Below are 18,205 nucleotides of genomic sequence, written 5' to 3' on the forward strand. Positions count from 1 at the left end.
CAGGCTCCTTTGTCCATGGAATTTTCCAGGTAAGAACACTGGAGTGGGTTGCCTTTCCCTTCTCTAGGGGATCTTCCCCACCCAGGGATTGAACCCAGGTCTCCTGCATTGCAGGCAGTTTCTTTACCATTTGAGCCACCAGAAGAGCCAGTAACTGAAAGAAGGGGATGCAAACTCAGAGCCATCTGATTCCTATGCCCATGAGCCCTGCAACACTTACACTGCTTTTTTTCCCTTTAGAATTGTGAAGCCAGAATTAGAATGCCAGAAACTTGATTCAAAGTGTGATTCTACAGTACCATCTAGCCTTCTCTCCGAAATCAGACACAGTCAGCCATATAAACCAGTAGGAGGGAATCTGTTCAACAAACTGAAACAACAGGCAGGCTAATCCATTATATCACTATGTACTATGCTAACTCATCTACAGCTGAGATTATAAATACATGGGCCCTCAGGCTATCTTTAGGGATGGTAATAAAAACCCGGAATCATATACCAGAGTTCATGGGAAGGGAAGTGAAAATATACACATCATTTATCTAAACCCAAATCATCACTGCTTTTAGTTACGAAGGTGCAGAGTCAAGTGGAGCAAGGAGCAGAGTTGCTTTAAAATGTATTTTCATGGAACTAGCCTTGAACTCTGCTCATATCTGGTGGTTCTCCTGGCAGGATAAGACTTCTGACCTCTTTTCTGGACAATAATCAAACAAGCCAGGAACACTTGTATAAGCTTGAAGAGAACAAAACAAGATGTTTCAAACTGGAGAGATAAAGACTGGCATAGAGGGGAGGGGAATAAATTCAAATCCTTTGAAATCAAGAGTTATGAATCTAGTTACTAAACCTTGGCAAACTGTTTTATGGTATAGCTGTAGAGCTTATTAAATATTTAAGGAGAGAAAAGATAAAGAGGTATCTGACATGCTAAGTATTTAGAACTTTGTCACCCTAGGAGATTGTATTTTAAGAAAAGCTTTAAAAATTTTTCGATAAATCGTTAATTGACTAATTCATGGAATATTAGTGTTTGGAAGTGATCAGGAGAGATGACTCTTTTTTTGGTGCCACTGTCTGAAGTACTTAACAGTGCTCCAAGTTCATTAGATCCTCAACATGTTTGTTGACTACGGATGTGCATGGAGCAACACTAATGCAGAAATTTATTTTCATAAGGTGAGCATAGGCTTTTGCTTTTCCTAATTATTTATAATTCCACTTACAATGGAAAATTCAACTAAGTTGGTAATAATAAAATAAAGGTGGTTCTATGTTTAAATGCGACTCTATTAACTACACAGAACTTTCATCACAGGTATAATTCTCTCCTCTTATTGACTGTTCTGGCAAGAGCTCAGGTCTACTACCTTCTAAATCCCCGAGGAACAGCCACCATATCCCATCACCCCATCCCATCTCCTCCTCCTGTGTTCAGCACCTCAGGTATCCACCCAACTTCCCTATGTCCATTTCCTCAATTCCTTCAATTTGGTATCAAAACCACAATTTATTTCTCAGTTGTGTCAGAGTAGATATTTTTCCTTTGGCTTCCTTTTGATTCAGTGCTATTTCTTTTACTTTTATCTTGTGTCCTGCCCATATTAGGGAGAGAACACTATGAAAACTTTAAGTTTTACCAATCCTTGGGAGATGTTCTCCTTGATAATTAAGGTAGTTTTTTCTTGGAGAACAGTTTTCAGTGACTTTAGTTCAGTGACTTAACTGACTTGCCCTGTAGGTTTCTTTGACAACAAATTTTAAATACTGATTTATGAAGTAGAAAATGCAAATTTTATAAAAGAATACAAGAAGTGAACAGGCAACTTTCTTAATAACAAACTAGATAAAAATCAAGGACAACGTGAAACAAATAATATACAAACTTTTATTCAAAGTTAATTCAATAAAGACATATTTTGGTCATTTTGAAGGTGAGATTAATTGAAGATCTCAGAAAAACTATCTTATCAATGCATATGGCTACTCACAGAAAGTTCTCTCTTCTGTTAATAGCAGCTAAATTTATACACACACAGAAAAAATCCTTAAGAGCATGCAAATTCAGTTGAATTCCATACATTCATTATATTCATCAAAAACCTGCAATAATGTTCATGCCAAAGTGTTAAGAAAAAAAATTTGAAATTCACACCAAAACATGACCAATATTAAACCAAAGAAAATAATAAATAAGCATAATTTATATTTTATTTTAAAAAGTTTGGCATCACACAAGTATTCAAGAGTGTTACACCATGTTCATTCCTCAGAAGTGGCATTTTAAAGTGTTAAGCATTGTTAAATATCAAAAAATACAACTCTGTTTTACAATGTAGTACTGGCATAATTCAAAGTACTGTGCCAATTATAAATAGTATAATCAAGTTTCAAACATCTTTTCAAACATATTTAAAGGAAAGCATATAGACACACATTTATATGCATACAATTTATTATACTCATGTAATCAAACATATTTTATAAAAGCAAATGGTTTTATCCCTCAACTAGTTTATATACTTACACAGAGTTTAATACCTGTTCAAAGATTTTCAGTTCCTGTGCATACAGATTTTCAGAAGAAGGAATAAAGATAAAATTTAATTTTACAAGAACACATATTACTTTATCCCCCTTCACAAAATAATCCATAGTTATTCAAGGTTGATAACTACTCTTTGTGAAAGCAACTGTTGTCCAAAGACTACAGAATAATACTGCAATCCAAGTTTCTTATTAAAATTCAGTCAGCTGCTGCTCACTGCAGAAAAAGCCTACACGGTGCATCTACCAAAAATAATCTTCAGTATCTGAGGCCTAGAGAGGCAGATGATCTTATCCTCTGCAGAGACTTAACGTGCAGCTACAAGTGGAGAAGTGCTAGACTCTCAGTAACTTCAGAAGTACTTGTTGAAGTCTGCTTCTCATGTGTAAATGCGCCGAAAATGTCCTTTAGGCTCATAATGGTTTATCAATAACTGTGACCCCTGAACAAAGAAACAAAAAAAATAAAACTGAAGTCACAGGAAGCATTCTCTGAGAATATCTTGAATTTTTTTATGTTATAACTTAAGTGACAAGGACTGAACAGATCATGATGTTTCAAAATCTCTAAGAAACTTTAATATTACTATCATTTTAATCTAAATGACAATGAAATCTTTGTTTAAAAATTATGTACCAAAACTATGTCAGACTATTTAATCCAGAACTCATCTTTTGCTCTTCACAGTTATATAATGAAGGGGAAACAATTTTACTCAAGAAATACTAAGATCCACCTAATACTAAAAGGGACACAAAGAAATTTGTGAGAGTGATGAATATTCATTATCTTGATTGTCGTGATGGTTTCATACATATGTCAAAACTAATAAAATTGTACACTTTAAATATAAGCTATTTATTCTATATCAGTTATATCTCACTAAAGCTGTTTTAAAAAATTTTACATAATTTTGATGAATGCTATCCTGGAAGCTTACTGTATATAGTTCTATTACATGTTGTTTTGGATGATACATAAATAACAGTGATGGTTAATTAGTATAAATTTCTTTTTTCTCCAGTAGTAAATCAGTATTAGAATGTTACTGAAACATTCTAATATTTAAGGCAATATAAATATAGATACCAGAAAATTCATATGCAATAGTTTTAAAGGCTCATATTATAAGAGTATTACCATTTTTCTTATGAAGAGAATGGACCAAAATGATTATTTTATAATTCAATCAGTGCTGTGCTTAAAAAAAATTACTCTGTAGCCTCACCATAATACCATCACATGGAGCCCTGCAAAGGGAGATTTCTTTTAGCATGCGTGACGAGTTGCTCAGTCACGTCTTGACCCTTTGAGACCCTTTAGACTCAGCCGATCAGGCTCCTCTGTCCATGGGATTTTTCAGACAATAATACTGTAGTGGGTTGCCATTTCCTCCTCCAGGGGGATTTTCCCAACCCAGGGATCGAAACTGTTTCCTGCATTGCAGGCAGATTGTTTACCCCGTGAGCTATCGGGGAAGCTCCCATATCTTTTAGATATCTGAGTAATTAAAGCCTTGCTACATAGTTAATTCCCTTCTACAATGGAAATATTTGTAATTTTGAATACAAATGACCGCTGCTGCTACTGCTGCTAAGTCGCTTCAGTTGTGTCCGACTTTGTGCAACCCCATAGACAGCAGCCCACCAGGCTCTGCCGTCCCTGGGATTCTCCAGGCAAGAACACTGGAGTGGGTTGCCATTTCCTTCTCCATTGTGTGAAAGTGAAAAGTGAAAGTGAAGTCACTCAGTTGTGTTCGACTCGTAGCGACCCCGTGGACTGCAGCCCACCAGACTCCTCCATCCATGGGATTTTCTAGGCAAGAGTACTGGAGTGGCTTGCCATTGCCTTCTCCGAATACAAATGACTACACAATGACAAAAGAATATTAGTACCTTATTTTAGAAAATACATATCTGACATTAATTATTTTGAGAATAAGAAGTAAGATATACTTTGAGAAAAGACTTTCTTCTTATATGAGAAAACCATTCTTAATGGAAAAATCATAATGATTTTGTATTATAATAGAAGACTGTAAGAAAACTGAACAATCATTACCTGCATAACTTCTCCCTGTGCTCATACAAGATGATACAACTGTCCATTTATCAGTTGTTGGGTTATAATATTCTACTGATGCCAAGTTACAGGAACCATCATCCCCTCCAACTACGTATAACAGACCATTAACTGCACAAACTCCTTTAAAAAAATTAAACAGAGAGAAAACAATTATTTAAAAAATTCGGATGACTATAAATGGCTCTGAACGTGTCTGGTCAAGTGATCCAGATATACTTACTTCTGTGTAAGAGGCAGGAAAAGAAGATGGGGGAAGCTGAAAAGAATTCCTTTATGCAAGGAACTTCTCTAATATCAACTGTAAGCTTCTATTCAAGTTACTTATACAGCAGTTGCTCTATATATGCATTATTTCACTTAATCTTCACAATAACCTTTATAGGCCAGAAACTATTTTATTTCCCACTTTATTAAAAACAGTAGAAAATTTAAAAGTCAAAGAAGTTTAGTAATTCTCCCAAAGTCAGCTTCTAAGGAAATCTTAAGGAAAAAGAGAAAATAATATATATATTCGTAGAAGGTAAAAATGATTCTGAATTTTATTATACTGACTAGCTAATTATTTTATCTTCTTTAAAGGGAGAACAGTATTATTTATTTATTATGAGAATACTATGTTTTGTTCTTTTTTGGAAAAATTCAAAACCCCTAGAAAAGTAGAAAGAAGAAAAGACCACCACTAATCTTATACCACTTGGAATCCCGATCACTGAAATTTTGGCTCTTTTCTATGCATATATTCTCAGACTCTTTTTTAACCCCAAAGTAGTTCATGCTACATAAGCTACTTTTTACACACTCACACCAAACAATATATACCTGGATATTTCCTCAAGTTAATAAATACAGATTTATATTATTTTTAACGGCTGCACGGTATTCCATGTATGCTGCTGCTGCTGCTGCTAAATCGCTTCAGTCATGGCCAACTCCGTGCGACGCCATAGACGGCAGCCCACCAGGCTACCCCGTCCCTGGGATTCTCCAGGCAAGAACACTGGAGTGGGTGGCCATTTCCTTCTCTAATGCATGAAAGTGAAAAGTGAAAGTGAAGTCGCTCAGTTGTGTCCGACTCTTCGCGACCCCATGGACTGCAGTCTACCAGGCTCCTCCATCCGTGGGATTTTCCAGGCAAGAGCACTGGAGTGGGGGGCCATTGCCTTCTCTGATTCCATGTATGATACTACCATAATTCATTTGTCTTTTATTTTCAGCTTTCTTGCTCTTGTTGCAAATGAATTTCCTAATCCAGGAAGCACAAGCACATATGCTTTTGTAACTTCACATGTGCTGGGGCCCAGATTTGTGGGGTTTTACTAGTTTTGGACTATCCATAGCTGAGAGAGCTTTAGTACTTCACCTAGTACCACTGACTGGATGAAGTACAAGAGGTCAAGTGAATTATATATTTTGTTCTGCTGAGTGAGTTCTTGGAGTCCCACATACTTATCTTCCTTAGTGATCCCATTTAAAGTAAAGAGAAATAGGAAGAGCATTTCTGGGGTGATGGAGGGTGCATCTTGCAACATCAATCAATGGTACACAGTGATTCTGAGAATCATCAGGATTATTTTGGATTATAGGACCTGGCATGAAGACAATGGCATTTTTAAGAAGATGAGCATTTCCCCAAAAGACTATCTAGCTATCCTGAATCTATTTTCCTATTTCCTATTTCTATTTCCCTTCCATGGATTTTCTTTTTAAGATAGTACTTCCCTGGTCTTGAAGACCTCAGGTTTCTTAAAATTGCTGTCGTTGTTGTTTTAGCTTTTCCATTCTCTAGAAACCCTGAACTGTATTAAATTGTGGTTGCCTTCTTTAGGCTTCCCCTCCAGATTCAGATAAACAACCAGCTTTTTAATCTAGTATAAGTATTTACTTAACTAGACTAAAGTCCCTGAAAACTGGACTCCAAAATATGATACAGGCAGACATTCAAAAATGTCTGTGGTACAAAAGAATGAATTCAAGTATCACATAGAGTTCTTTTTCTAACTTAGTATTTATGGTCATCACCAAAAGGTAAGCTCTGATGGAAGGATGACATTAAACCGCATGCCCCACATCATGCTTGGCATTTACTGCCTATGATCATTGTGAGTTTCTGCCTTTACAGGGCAAATCTATTAGGAACTCAGATCAGTAGAAGAACAACGGAAATACACAGTGATATCAGTAAAACTCTGAATACAATTCAATACAAATTTCATAATCTTAAATTAGATACCTGCATTTCTTCTGCACATGTTCATATCTGCAACCTGTCTCCATGTGTTGGTGGCAGGATCATACACTTCAACACTTTTTCGTACTAAAGGGCCATCATGACCCCCTACAGCATACAATAAGTTGTTTAACACACCAACACCTATAAAACACACAAAACCAACCTATAGTAGTAGAGTAAAAGGGTCGGGAAATTTGTAACATTTTAGGGTTTATTCAAATGACTTGTAAATAAAATTTCTGAAATTATTCATATTAAAAATCAAGATTAAAGCATTCAACCTAGAAAACAGAAATGAAAATAATTACAAATGAGAATCTTAGTAAGAACTATTGTTATGGTCAAATACAATAAAAATAATGTCTAGGTGAAAACAGAGGGAAGTCCTTTACAACAAAACCCTTTGAAAACAACTTTCATGATAAAAGGAAATCAGTATTAAGAGTATTAAATCTGTAAGAAATGGATATGAAGGGAGTTGATTATTAAGCAAGTTCTCCAATAAGCACTAAAAACAAAAACCTAAAAGTAATGCCAAACAATATGAATAATTAAATGAAACTGAAGAAGCCTTTAATATAGCACATGAGAAATTTTACAAAGTGAATTTAAGTGCATCTACCTACCACTCCACCTGTATAATGCAAAAGACATTTTAACAGTGTCACTAGAATCAGTATACACTTTCTGATAATATAAAGAGATGTCATTATTTCAGTTGTTTAATTCTTTTCCATCATTTTTGTGTTTCAATTGCTGAATGAGGTTCCTATTCACCTGCTCCACTCCGTCTAGTGCTCATTTCCGCTATATAGGTCCACTCATTTGCCGTGGCACTGTAGCATTCTACTGTGCTGAGACACTGACGTGAAGCTCCATCATAACCCCCAACAGCATAGAGCAGACCTAAACATGGAATCACAAAGAAAGTCAAATTCATAAACAGCTATTTTTCCAAGTCATGAAATGTTGAATTTTCCTCCATGGTAGCAGAGTTGACCTTTAAAGTATTACTGATTTTTATGAACTATTTAAAATCTTGCCTAATGGTGACAGGTGGAGTTACCAAATCACATTATAAAGATCTGTAGAATATACATGATATTAATTTAACACTTTCATCAATAATCTGACAGAAAAGAAAGTACATTTATTATATCTTTGGATAACACTAACTGCTAAGTGAACAATATCCTAGAAAACCAAATTAAATAGCAAAGTTATCTTGTATGTGTGCGTGTGTGCTCAGTTGTGTTTGACTCTTACAACCTCATGGACTGTAGCCCGTCAAGCTCCTCTGTCCATGGGATTTCCCAGGCAAGAATACTGGAGTGGGTTGCCATTTTAAAAAAGTAATATTAGGAGTCAGTACAGTATACAATGAAATTATTATTTGCTAATAAAAAGAAATGAGGTATTGGTAAATGCTAAAGCACGAATAAATCCTGAACATTATGCCAAGTCAAAGAAGCCAGCTGCAAAAGGACAACATACTCTATAATTTCATTAATATGAAAATGTCCATAAGTGGAAAATTTATACAGAGGCAGGAATGTAGGGTAGTGTTTGCCAAGGGCTGGGAGGATATGGATGATAACTGAGGGCAATAGGGTTGCTTTGGGGGTAATAAAAATGTTCTAAAATGAACTGTTATGACAGATGCACACCAAATTGTACACTTTACTGAGTGAAATGTATTGTATGTGAATTAAAATACAATACATCTGGTTTAAAAAAAAAGTCAGTGCAGAGAATTATACCCACCATGGAGAGGTAGGTGGGAAGCCACAAATCTGCCCAACAAGTAAAAAAAACTCATACTTACAGCGCTAATTCTTTGGGGGAACAAAGTAGCATATACACAAATAACTGTGGCAACCCATCACTTAAAAGTTAAACAGCCCTTCTCTAAATGTAAAACTTCATATTCATGCCATCTGGTTTGCTTCCCAAATGATTATACTAAGATCAGTTAATAATTTTACATACGTTATACAAAGAGATGAGAAAAAGAGGGAGGGAGGACAGAGAGAGGCCAGGGGGCAGGCAAAAAAGGACGACTAACATTTCATAATAACCACTGTATGTTTCCCTTTTAAAATCATTTGCTTGCCCATTTAGAAAACTGGGGTCTGGGTTACTGGAAGAAACACTCTTAACCACCAGAAGGTTGCCCGCACCTCCAACAACACCGACACCCACACTGCTCCTCCTGGTGTTCATGGGAGCCACGTGGAACCACTCGTTGGACTTGATGTTGTATGCTTCCACGGAGGACAGCCCTGTAATGAACAAAGCACAATGTGCTTCATCTCCTCCTCAGGTTCCTTATATATACATTAGGGAAATACTTCAGTTGCATTAAAATGGGCTAACATCCAATTATATGATGAAGAGAATTAATTTCTTTTCTAGAGAACACCTACACAAGCGACTGACATTCACTGGCTTTTTAAACTTGAGAAGATGACTGATACTGAAGCATGAGAAAAACATATACTCAGCACTCTTAACATCATTTAAAGGAATTCTGGATGGAAATTTTAAACTTATGGTTATAATACCTAGTAAAACACTCAACTCACTCCTAACTATGCCAGGCCTTGTTCCATAAATATGATTGCTATGTTAATTTCTAACAGTAATTTAGAAAAGATGAAAGCAAATTGCCTGTACTCCCGTCAAAGCCTCCCACCGCATATAACAGTCCATTCAACACAGCAGCCCCCAGAGTGCTTCTCCGGTCTCGCATGTTAGCAACGCTGGTCCACTGATCTTTCACAGGGTCATAAGAATCCACAGTGCGGACCCTCAAGGAACCATTAAAGCCACCAACAGCAAAAACGAGTCCGGCCATGTAAACCATCCCTGCAAAAGAAAAAAAGCAGTTAATAGTGAGTGTGCAACTCAATTGCTGCTGCTGCTGCTGCTGCTAAGTCACTTCAGTTGTGTTTGACTCTGTGCGACCCCATAGACAGCAGCCCACCAGGCTCCCCCATCCCTGGGATTCTCCAGGCAAGAACACTGCCACCACCTAAAGACTGCATTCCAAACAGTCTAAAACTGTTGTCAGATTTTAAGTTCCCCTAAGGAGAAGCTTGGCTGAATAGGTCCTAAGAAACACTATTCATTAGTGAGAATACAGAACAATAACTAGATTGTGCTCCTTTCTGCTATGAAAAAATGCAATGGCATGGGGTGAGGTATTACTTTGACTCCTGACTTTTTCAAAGATATACACAGACTTAAACAATGAGCAAGAATTTTCCAACCAACTGAACATGTTTATATTTAATTTGCATAATGTGCTTCTAGTTTATCATGTTAGTGGGCTAAATCTGGGGTTAGCAAATTATAGCCAGTAGGCTATTTCAGTAGAAGCTCACTGAGCTGAGAATGATTTTTACATTTTTAAATGGTTGAAAAGCAGTCAAGAAGAAAAGAATATTTCATGATACACAAAAAGTTACATAAAATTAAAATTTTAGTATCCATAAATAAAGTTTTATTGGAACACAGCTCCAGACATTCATCATGCTGCTTTCAACTATGGTGGCACTTGATTAGTTGTGACAAAGATTATATAACCCACAAAGCCACAAATATCTGCTCTCTGGTCCTTTAAGAAAAAGTTTGCTAGCCCCTGGGCTAGTGAGGTGCTGGGGGTCCCTAGGTGGAGAAACTAAATTGCAGACTCTGGATTTCACCACTTCTTCACCTTCCCAAACTTTTTCGTGCTGCTGTCCTGTTCTGAGAAGCTCCTCTTCAAGTTGGAAATCCCAATGAAAGTTACATATTTTCTATGAGGCCTTCCCCAAACCACTAATCCTGAAGGGATTATCACTAACTCCTGAACCACCAGAGCAAATAACATCTATTTCAAGGTCAATAAATCTTACACATTTTGCAGTATCATTGTAAAACATTCTTCAAAATATCTGATCAAGTGCTCTTCAAAAGGGCATGAAAATACAGACAGACTATGGAACTGTCACAAGTCAGAAGAGATTAAGAAAACATGACAACTAAATGCAATATTACAAGGATCAAAATGGCAAAGCAGGAGGAAATGGAGCTCATCTCACCCACAAATGCATCAAACATGCATCTACATGTGGAACAACTCTCACAGAAAACTGACTGGAAACTGGCAAGAGATCTCTTTTACAACCAAAGCTGCAAGGAAGGTTTCCATGTAACCAAGGAGGATGGGGGGGAAAAAAGGCATTCAGAACAGGCCTAGCACACCTGAGAGGGAGCTGTAAAGAAGGAAAGGTTCACATGGGCAGGACCTCGTCCTAGGGAGCCCCCCTTGCTTGCTGCAAGGTCTGCTAGGACAAAGAGAGGGGCTGGAGGTGTTACAGATGTGGGTTCCTGGACTCTCTAAGCAACAGAAATTGATAAGAGGCCAGATCAGGAATTCACGCAGGCCTGAATATGTGGGATATGTGCTTAGCAAAAGGGAGCAAAAACAAATAACAGGTTTCCTTGCTCACTCCCTGAAGAGAGGAGAGCTGATTTCTTAAATGGTGTGAAGGTGAGAGAGGATTGGTGGGCTGCACAGGGCATGTGACTTAGATGGTCTGCCCACCCCTTGGTAGTGTTGTGTACAGGACCCTGCCTTTGCTCCCAGCATGTCAGACGTGGCAGTTGTGTTTTAGCCTTGTTCATAAGTGCCCTGACTATGCATGTGTGAAGTGGGCTTCCCTCATAGCTCAGTCAGTAAAGAATCTGCCTGCAATGCAGGAGACCTGGGTTCTATTCCTGGGTCAGGAACATCTCCTGGAGAAGAAAATGGCAACCCACTTCAATATTCTTTCCTGGAGAATGCTATGGACAGAGGAGCCTGTTAGGCTTCAGTCCATGGGGTCGCAAGAGTTGGACATGACTTAGCAACTAAACTACCACCAGAGTTTCTTTATATTCTGCTGCTAAGGGTGTTTCCAGATATAAGGACTACAGAAAAGGATGCCATGTCCCAGGTCCCAGTCTGTCTCAAAGTGGCCTGGTCTTTGCTCTTGAGGAGTGTATGGGTGCTGGTTTACTAGCAATCAGAGCAGAGACACCCTGGAGCTGATCACTGCAACCTCACCATGCTTCCCTGTCTAAATTAAAATGCACAATGGGTGGGGATGCCAGTATGCACAGCAGCTAGATGCTGAATCTTGGGCAGATGGGCCCAGGTTGAGGACTCAGTCTATCTGCACGGAAACAGCTTGGAGGGCCTTGTGTATGGCCTTATTGAATCTCAGAGCCCACTGTCAGTACTCACACAGTGAGGGCAGGTCCAGCCCCAGCGGATACTCTTGGTGTATACACTGGGTGACACCACAGAAACACATGAAACAGAAACAGTCCCTGGGGAGGAGTACACAGGGGTTCCTTTTCTGGATGGAGCACTCTGGTTCTGCCCATCTGACACTGAAGCTTGGAGCCAGATCTAAAGCAGATAGGTCCTGGGAGAGGCCTGTCACAGAGGCAGCCCAAGTATCAGCAGCAGCACAACCATCTTGATTCCTGCAGCTACAGCACCCTGGCCCCAAGCACCAGCCTACCCCATACCACACACCATAGCCTAGCAATAGATCTGGGATGAACGCCATGGAGAAAGGGACATGACCATGGGCTGTTTCTAGGCAGAACCACAAATGACTGCACAGGGGTTCACACTGTGACCGTATGATCCTCACTTGCTTCTAGAGCTCACTTCCTTTGGGACAGAGCAAGGGCAACGGTGCCATATTGAGCCTGAGACTCAGGGCTTCTACTCAAACAACGGGGAGGGGGGCAGATCCAGCCCCTGACAAGGCTGTGACAGCCAAGAAGAAAAGAGGAGGCCCCACTCAACATCTAGAGCAGGTTCTGGACACAACAACTCCAATCACATCTCCTTATCAAGGGTTAACAGCCAGCACATTCTGAGGAGAGATGTGGCTGGCATACAGACCAGAAACAGCCCTCACACCAAAAGTATTGGACTTACACAGTCTACACAGGGATTTGACAGCTCTCTGTGTACGTGCTTCATTGCGTTCGACTCTTAGTGACTCCACAGATTACAGCCCACCAGGTTCCTTTGTCCATGGGATTTTCCCAGCAAGAATACAGGAATGGGTTGCCATTTCCTTTTAGGGGATCTTCCCAAGCCAGGGATTGAACCTGAGTCTCCTGCATGGCAGGCAGATTCTTTACTGCTGAGCCACTGGGGAAATCCTAATAAGTACATACCTATCAATAATTACTTCAAATGTCAATGGGCTAATCAAAAGACATATAGATTGGCAGACTGAATGACAACAATAAAAAATATAACAAGAAATTACACTGTATTGCCTACAAAGAGACCCACTTCAGTGTGAGGGACACAGAGATTTAAAGCGAAAAGATGAAAAAAGATACTTCATGCAAATGGAAATGACAAGAAAGGAGAGGTTGTAATACTCATATAAGACAAAATAGACTTTAAAAGTTCTAACAAAAGACACAGAAGGACATTATTTAATAATAAAGGGATCAATATTGGAAGAGGATACATGTACCCAATATAAAATTAAAAAAAAAAATACTAACAGGCATAAACGAAGAAATTGACAGGAATATAATAATAGTAGGAAAATTTAATACCCCACTGCTATCAATGGACAGACATTCCAGACAAAAAAATTAATAAGGAAAGAGGGACCATAAATAATACAACACATTAGTTGGATTTAACTGATATCTATAGGACACTACATCCAAAAATACCCAAGATATACATTACATTTTTTTGAAGTGTGCACAGACCATTCTCTAGGATACACCATACACTAGGTCACAAAACAAGCCTCAACAAATTTAAGAGGACAGAAATTATTTCATGTATCTTTTCCGACCACAATAGTGTAAAACTAGAAATCAACTACAGAAAGAAAACAGAGGAAAAAACATATGGAGATGAAACAACATGCTACTAAAAAACCAATGGGTCAATGATGGACTCAATTAAGAAATCAGAAAATGCCTTGACTTCAAAGGACAATGATAACAGAACCTTACATCCTATGGGATGAAGTAAAAGCAGTTCTACAAGAGAAGTTCATAGCTATAAAGGCATTCCTCAAGGAAAAATTCAAACAGCCTAACCTACCAACTAAAAGAATTAGGACAAGAAGAATAAACAAAACTCAAGGTTAGCAGAAAGAAAAACAACAAATGTTAGAGAGGAAATAAAGAAAATGAAGATTAAAAAGAAAAACAACAGAAAAGATCAATAAAGCCAAGAGCTGGTTTTTAGAAAAGAGAAGCAAAAATCAACAAACCTCTAGTTAGGCTCCACAAGAAGAGAGCAAATCCAAATAAACAAAGGAGTAAAAGAAGAGAAATAACAACCACAGAAATACAAAAAAATAAAATAAAATCATTAGAATACTGTGAACACTTACATAATGACAAACTGGACAGCCTAGAAGAAATGGAAAAGTTTCAAGAAACGTGTTGCTGTTTAGTCGGTAAGTCATGTCCAACTCTGGTGGACTATATGTAGCCCACCAGGTTCCTCTGTCCGTGAGATTTCCCAAGCAAGAATACTGGAGTGGGCTGCCATTTCCTTCTCTAGGGGATCTTCCCAACACAAGGACTGAACCCACGTCTCCTGTATTACAGGTGGATTCTTTACCACTGAGCCACCTGGAAAGCTCAGCCAAAACTGAAGGAACAGATAACAATAGAATCTGTAATAAAAACAACTCCCTGCAAGCAAAAGTCCAGGACCATACAGCTTATCTGTGTTCCTCAAACTATTTCAAAGTGAGGAATACTTCCAAAGTTATCCTATGAGGGCACCATCATCCTGATACCAAAACTAGACAAAGATACTACAAAAAAGAGAAAACTACAGACCAGTATCTCTGAAGAATATTGATGCAAAATTATTCAACAGAATATTAGCAAACCAAATCCAGCAATACAGAGAAAGGATCATATTGATGTTGCATTCATTCCAGGTTAAAAAAGATGGTTCAAGATAAGTAAATCAATCAATATGATACACCATTTAACAAAAGGAACCAAAAAAACTAGATGATCATATCAACAGACACAAAGAAAGTATTTAATAAAATTCAACATCTACTCATGACAAAAAAATCTCATTAAAGTGGGTATAAAGGGAACATATCTCAAAATAATAAAAGTCATTTATGACAAATCCATAGCAAACGTAATACTCAACAGTGAAAAGCTGGAAAACTTACTGCTAAATTCAGGAAGAAGACAAGGATGCCCACTTTTACTGCTTCTGCTCAATACTGTATTGGAAGTCCTAGTCTTATCAGTCTGACAAGAAATAAAATGTATCCAAATAGGAAGAAAAGAGGTAGAACTGTCATTATTTGCACATGATGTGACATTCTCTATAGAGAACTCTTAAGACTCCACAAACAACTATTAGAACTATTAAATAAACTCAACAACATGGCAGGATACAAGATTAATACACAGAAATCTGTTGCATTCCTTTACACAAACAATGAAACATCAGAAAAACAAAGTTTAAAAGATAAGTCCCATTTGAAATTCCAACAACCTAGGAATAAGCGTAACCAAGGAGGTGGAAGATCTATATGCTGAAAACTATAAAACAACAATGAAGGAAACTGGAGATGATTCAGAATTGGAAAGAAATCTCTTGCTCTTACAAAAATAATATTGCTAAAATGACCATACAATTTACAGGTTAAATGTAATCTGTAATACTCAGGACAGTTTTCAGAGACTAGAACAAACAATACTAAAACTTATATGGAACCATAAATGACCCAGAAATGCCAAAGAAATACTGAGGAAAAAGAATAAAGCTGGAGGTATAACTCTTCTAGACATCACACAAAACTACAAAGCTACAGTAAACAAAACACTATGGTAATGGTAAAAAACAGACATATAGATCAATGGAAGAGAACAGAGAGCCCAGAAAAAGCCACATACCTATGGTCAATTAATCCAACAAAGGAGACAAGACAAAGCAATAGAAAAGAGACAGTCTCTTCAACAAGTAGTGTTGGGAAAGCTAAACAGCCACATGTAAATCAATGAAATTAGAACACTCCCTCATATCACCTACAAAAATAAACAAAATGGTTTAAAACCAAAATGTAAGACATGTTATGCCTAGAAGAAAAAACAGGCAAAACATTCTTAGAAATAAATCACAGCAACATTTTCTTAGAGCAGTCTCCCAAGGCAAAAGAAATAAGAGCAAATAACAACAACAGGACCTCAGTTCAGTTCAGTTCACTCGCTCAGTTGTGTCCGACTCTTTGCGACCCCATGAATCGCAGCACTCCCTGTCCATCACCAGCACGACCCCATGAATCGCCAGGCCTCCCTGTCCATCACCAACTCCCGGACTTCACTCAGACTCATGTCCATCGAGTCATTGATGCCATCCAGCCATCTCATCCTCTGTCGTCCCCTTCTCCTCCTGCCCCCAATCCCTCCCAGCATCAGGGTCTTTTCCAATGAGTCAACTCTCTTTGCATGAGGTGGCCAAAACTTAAAAATTTTGATTTTTAAGGAATCAAAGGAAACCATCACAAACACAATCACAGCAAAGAAAACCATCAATGAAATGAAAAGGCAACCTATGGAATGGGAGAAAACATTTCCAAATGATGCAACTGACAAGGGGTTAATATCTCAAATATACAAACCACTCATACAAGTCAATACAAAAAGAAAAAAAAAATCAACCCAGTCAGAAAATGGGCAGAAGACCTAAATAGACATTTCTCCAAAGATAAATAGATGGTCAACAGGCACATGAAAAGATGTTCAACATCTGAGATTATCAGAGAGATGCAAATCAAAACCACAGTGAAGTATTACCTCACAGTGGTCAGATGGCTTCATCAAAATATCTACAAATGATAAATGCTGGAAAGGATGTGAAGAAAAGGGAACCTTCCTACACTATTGGTGGGAATGTAAATTGGTACAGCCACTGTGGAAAATGGTATGGAGTTTTCTTTGAAAAACTAAAAATGCAAACTACAATATGATCCAGCAATCCCCATCCTGGGCATATATCTGGAAAAGATGAAAATTGTGATTTGTAAAGGTACAGGCACTCAGTGCTCAGAGTAGCACTATTTACAATAGCAAAGACATGGAAACAAACCAAGTGTCCACCAATAGATGATTGGTTTAATGTGTGTTACATATACAGCGGAATATTACTCTGTCATAACAAAGAACGAAATACTAGCATTTGCAGCAACATGGATGAACCTAGATAATATCATACAGAGGTAAGTCAGAAGACAAATACTACGTGACATCACATATGTGGAGTCTAAAACATGATACAAACAAATCTACATACAAAACAGATTCACAGACACAGAAAACAAACTTATGGCTACCAAAGGGGAAACGGGGAAAGGGATAAATTAGAAGTGTGGGATTAACACATACATACTACTACACATAAGGTAGATAAGCAACAAGGATTTACTGTATTCAATATCTTGCAATAATGTATAATGGAAAATAGTCTTAAGATAAACATAAGTGAATCATTTTGCTGTATACCTGAAACTAACACAATATTGTAAATCAACTATATTTACTTCAATTATAAATACATGCATGCATGCAATGTGAGGTCTTGAAACAGAATAGAAACATTAACACAAAAAATTGTAAAATACAGTAAGCCTGTAGCTTAGGTAATAGTAATATACCAATACTGATTTCTTAAGTTTTGAGAACTATCACAGCTATATATTAATACTACGAATTATACACACAAATAATTTTTAAGTAAGACTTTTCTATACAAGAAAGAAATCCATAAGTACAAGGACAAAAGTCTAATGGTACAGGAACACATAGAAAGTAATAGTGTTACATGGCAAAAATAACACAAAAATAATGCAAATAAAGTCAAAAGATTAATACAAATAAATATTCACACCGCAACTGACAGGAAAAAAGGGCCATTCTCCTTAACATATCAAATCAATAATAAAACAATGGCAAAAATCATGAAACCATGAACTGACCATTTAGAAAGATGTTTAACTTTCCTCAAAATAGAAGTACAAACTAGATGTGAAAGAATTTTTCACCTACCAGCTTGCAAAACTCAAACATTTAATTATAAGGTGTTACAGGGGCTCCCCTGATAGCTCAGTTGGTAGAGAATCCACCTGAAATGCAGGAGACCCCATTTTGATTTGTGGGTTGGGAAGATCCCCTGGAGAAGGGATAGGCTACCCACTCTAGTATTCTTGGGCTTCCCTTGTGGCTCAGCTGGTAAAGAATCCACCTGCAATGCAGGAGATTTGGGTTCAATCCCT

At 37.7% G+C, this 18,205-nt stretch overlaps 1 protein-coding gene across 3 annotated transcripts in view; it reads right to left on the reverse strand.

Annotated features, from left to right (window-relative positions):
- Window positions 1–1,868: 1,868 nt before the first annotated feature.
- Window positions 1,869–18,205, reverse strand: part of KLHL2 (kelch like family member 2) — a 171,388-nt gene continuing 155,051 nt past the window's right edge. For all 3 annotated transcript variants that reach the window (XM_027513526.1, XM_027513527.1, XM_027513528.1), the window contains 6 exons: window positions 9,534–9,731; window positions 9,044–9,145; window positions 7,641–7,769; window positions 6,864–7,004; window positions 4,610–4,753; window positions 1,869–2,990 (listed from right to left, as the gene is read on the reverse strand). In XM_027513526.1, the coding sequence (XP_027369327.1) occupies window positions 2,962–2,990; window positions 4,610–4,753; window positions 6,864–7,004; window positions 7,641–7,769; window positions 9,044–9,145; window positions 9,534–9,731 (743 nt within the window). In that variant the 3' untranslated portion in view covers window positions 1,869–2,961. The remainder of the gene's footprint in view (window positions 2,991–4,609; window positions 4,754–6,863; window positions 7,005–7,640; window positions 7,770–9,043; window positions 9,146–9,533; window positions 9,732–18,205) is intronic.

This window comes from Bos indicus x Bos taurus, chromosome 17 (assembly GCF_003369695.1).
Source record: "Bos indicus x Bos taurus breed Angus x Brahman F1 hybrid chromosome 17, Bos_hybrid_MaternalHap_v2.0, whole genome shotgun sequence".
NCBI lineage: Eukaryota > Metazoa > Chordata > Mammalia > Artiodactyla > Bovidae > Bos > Bos indicus x Bos taurus.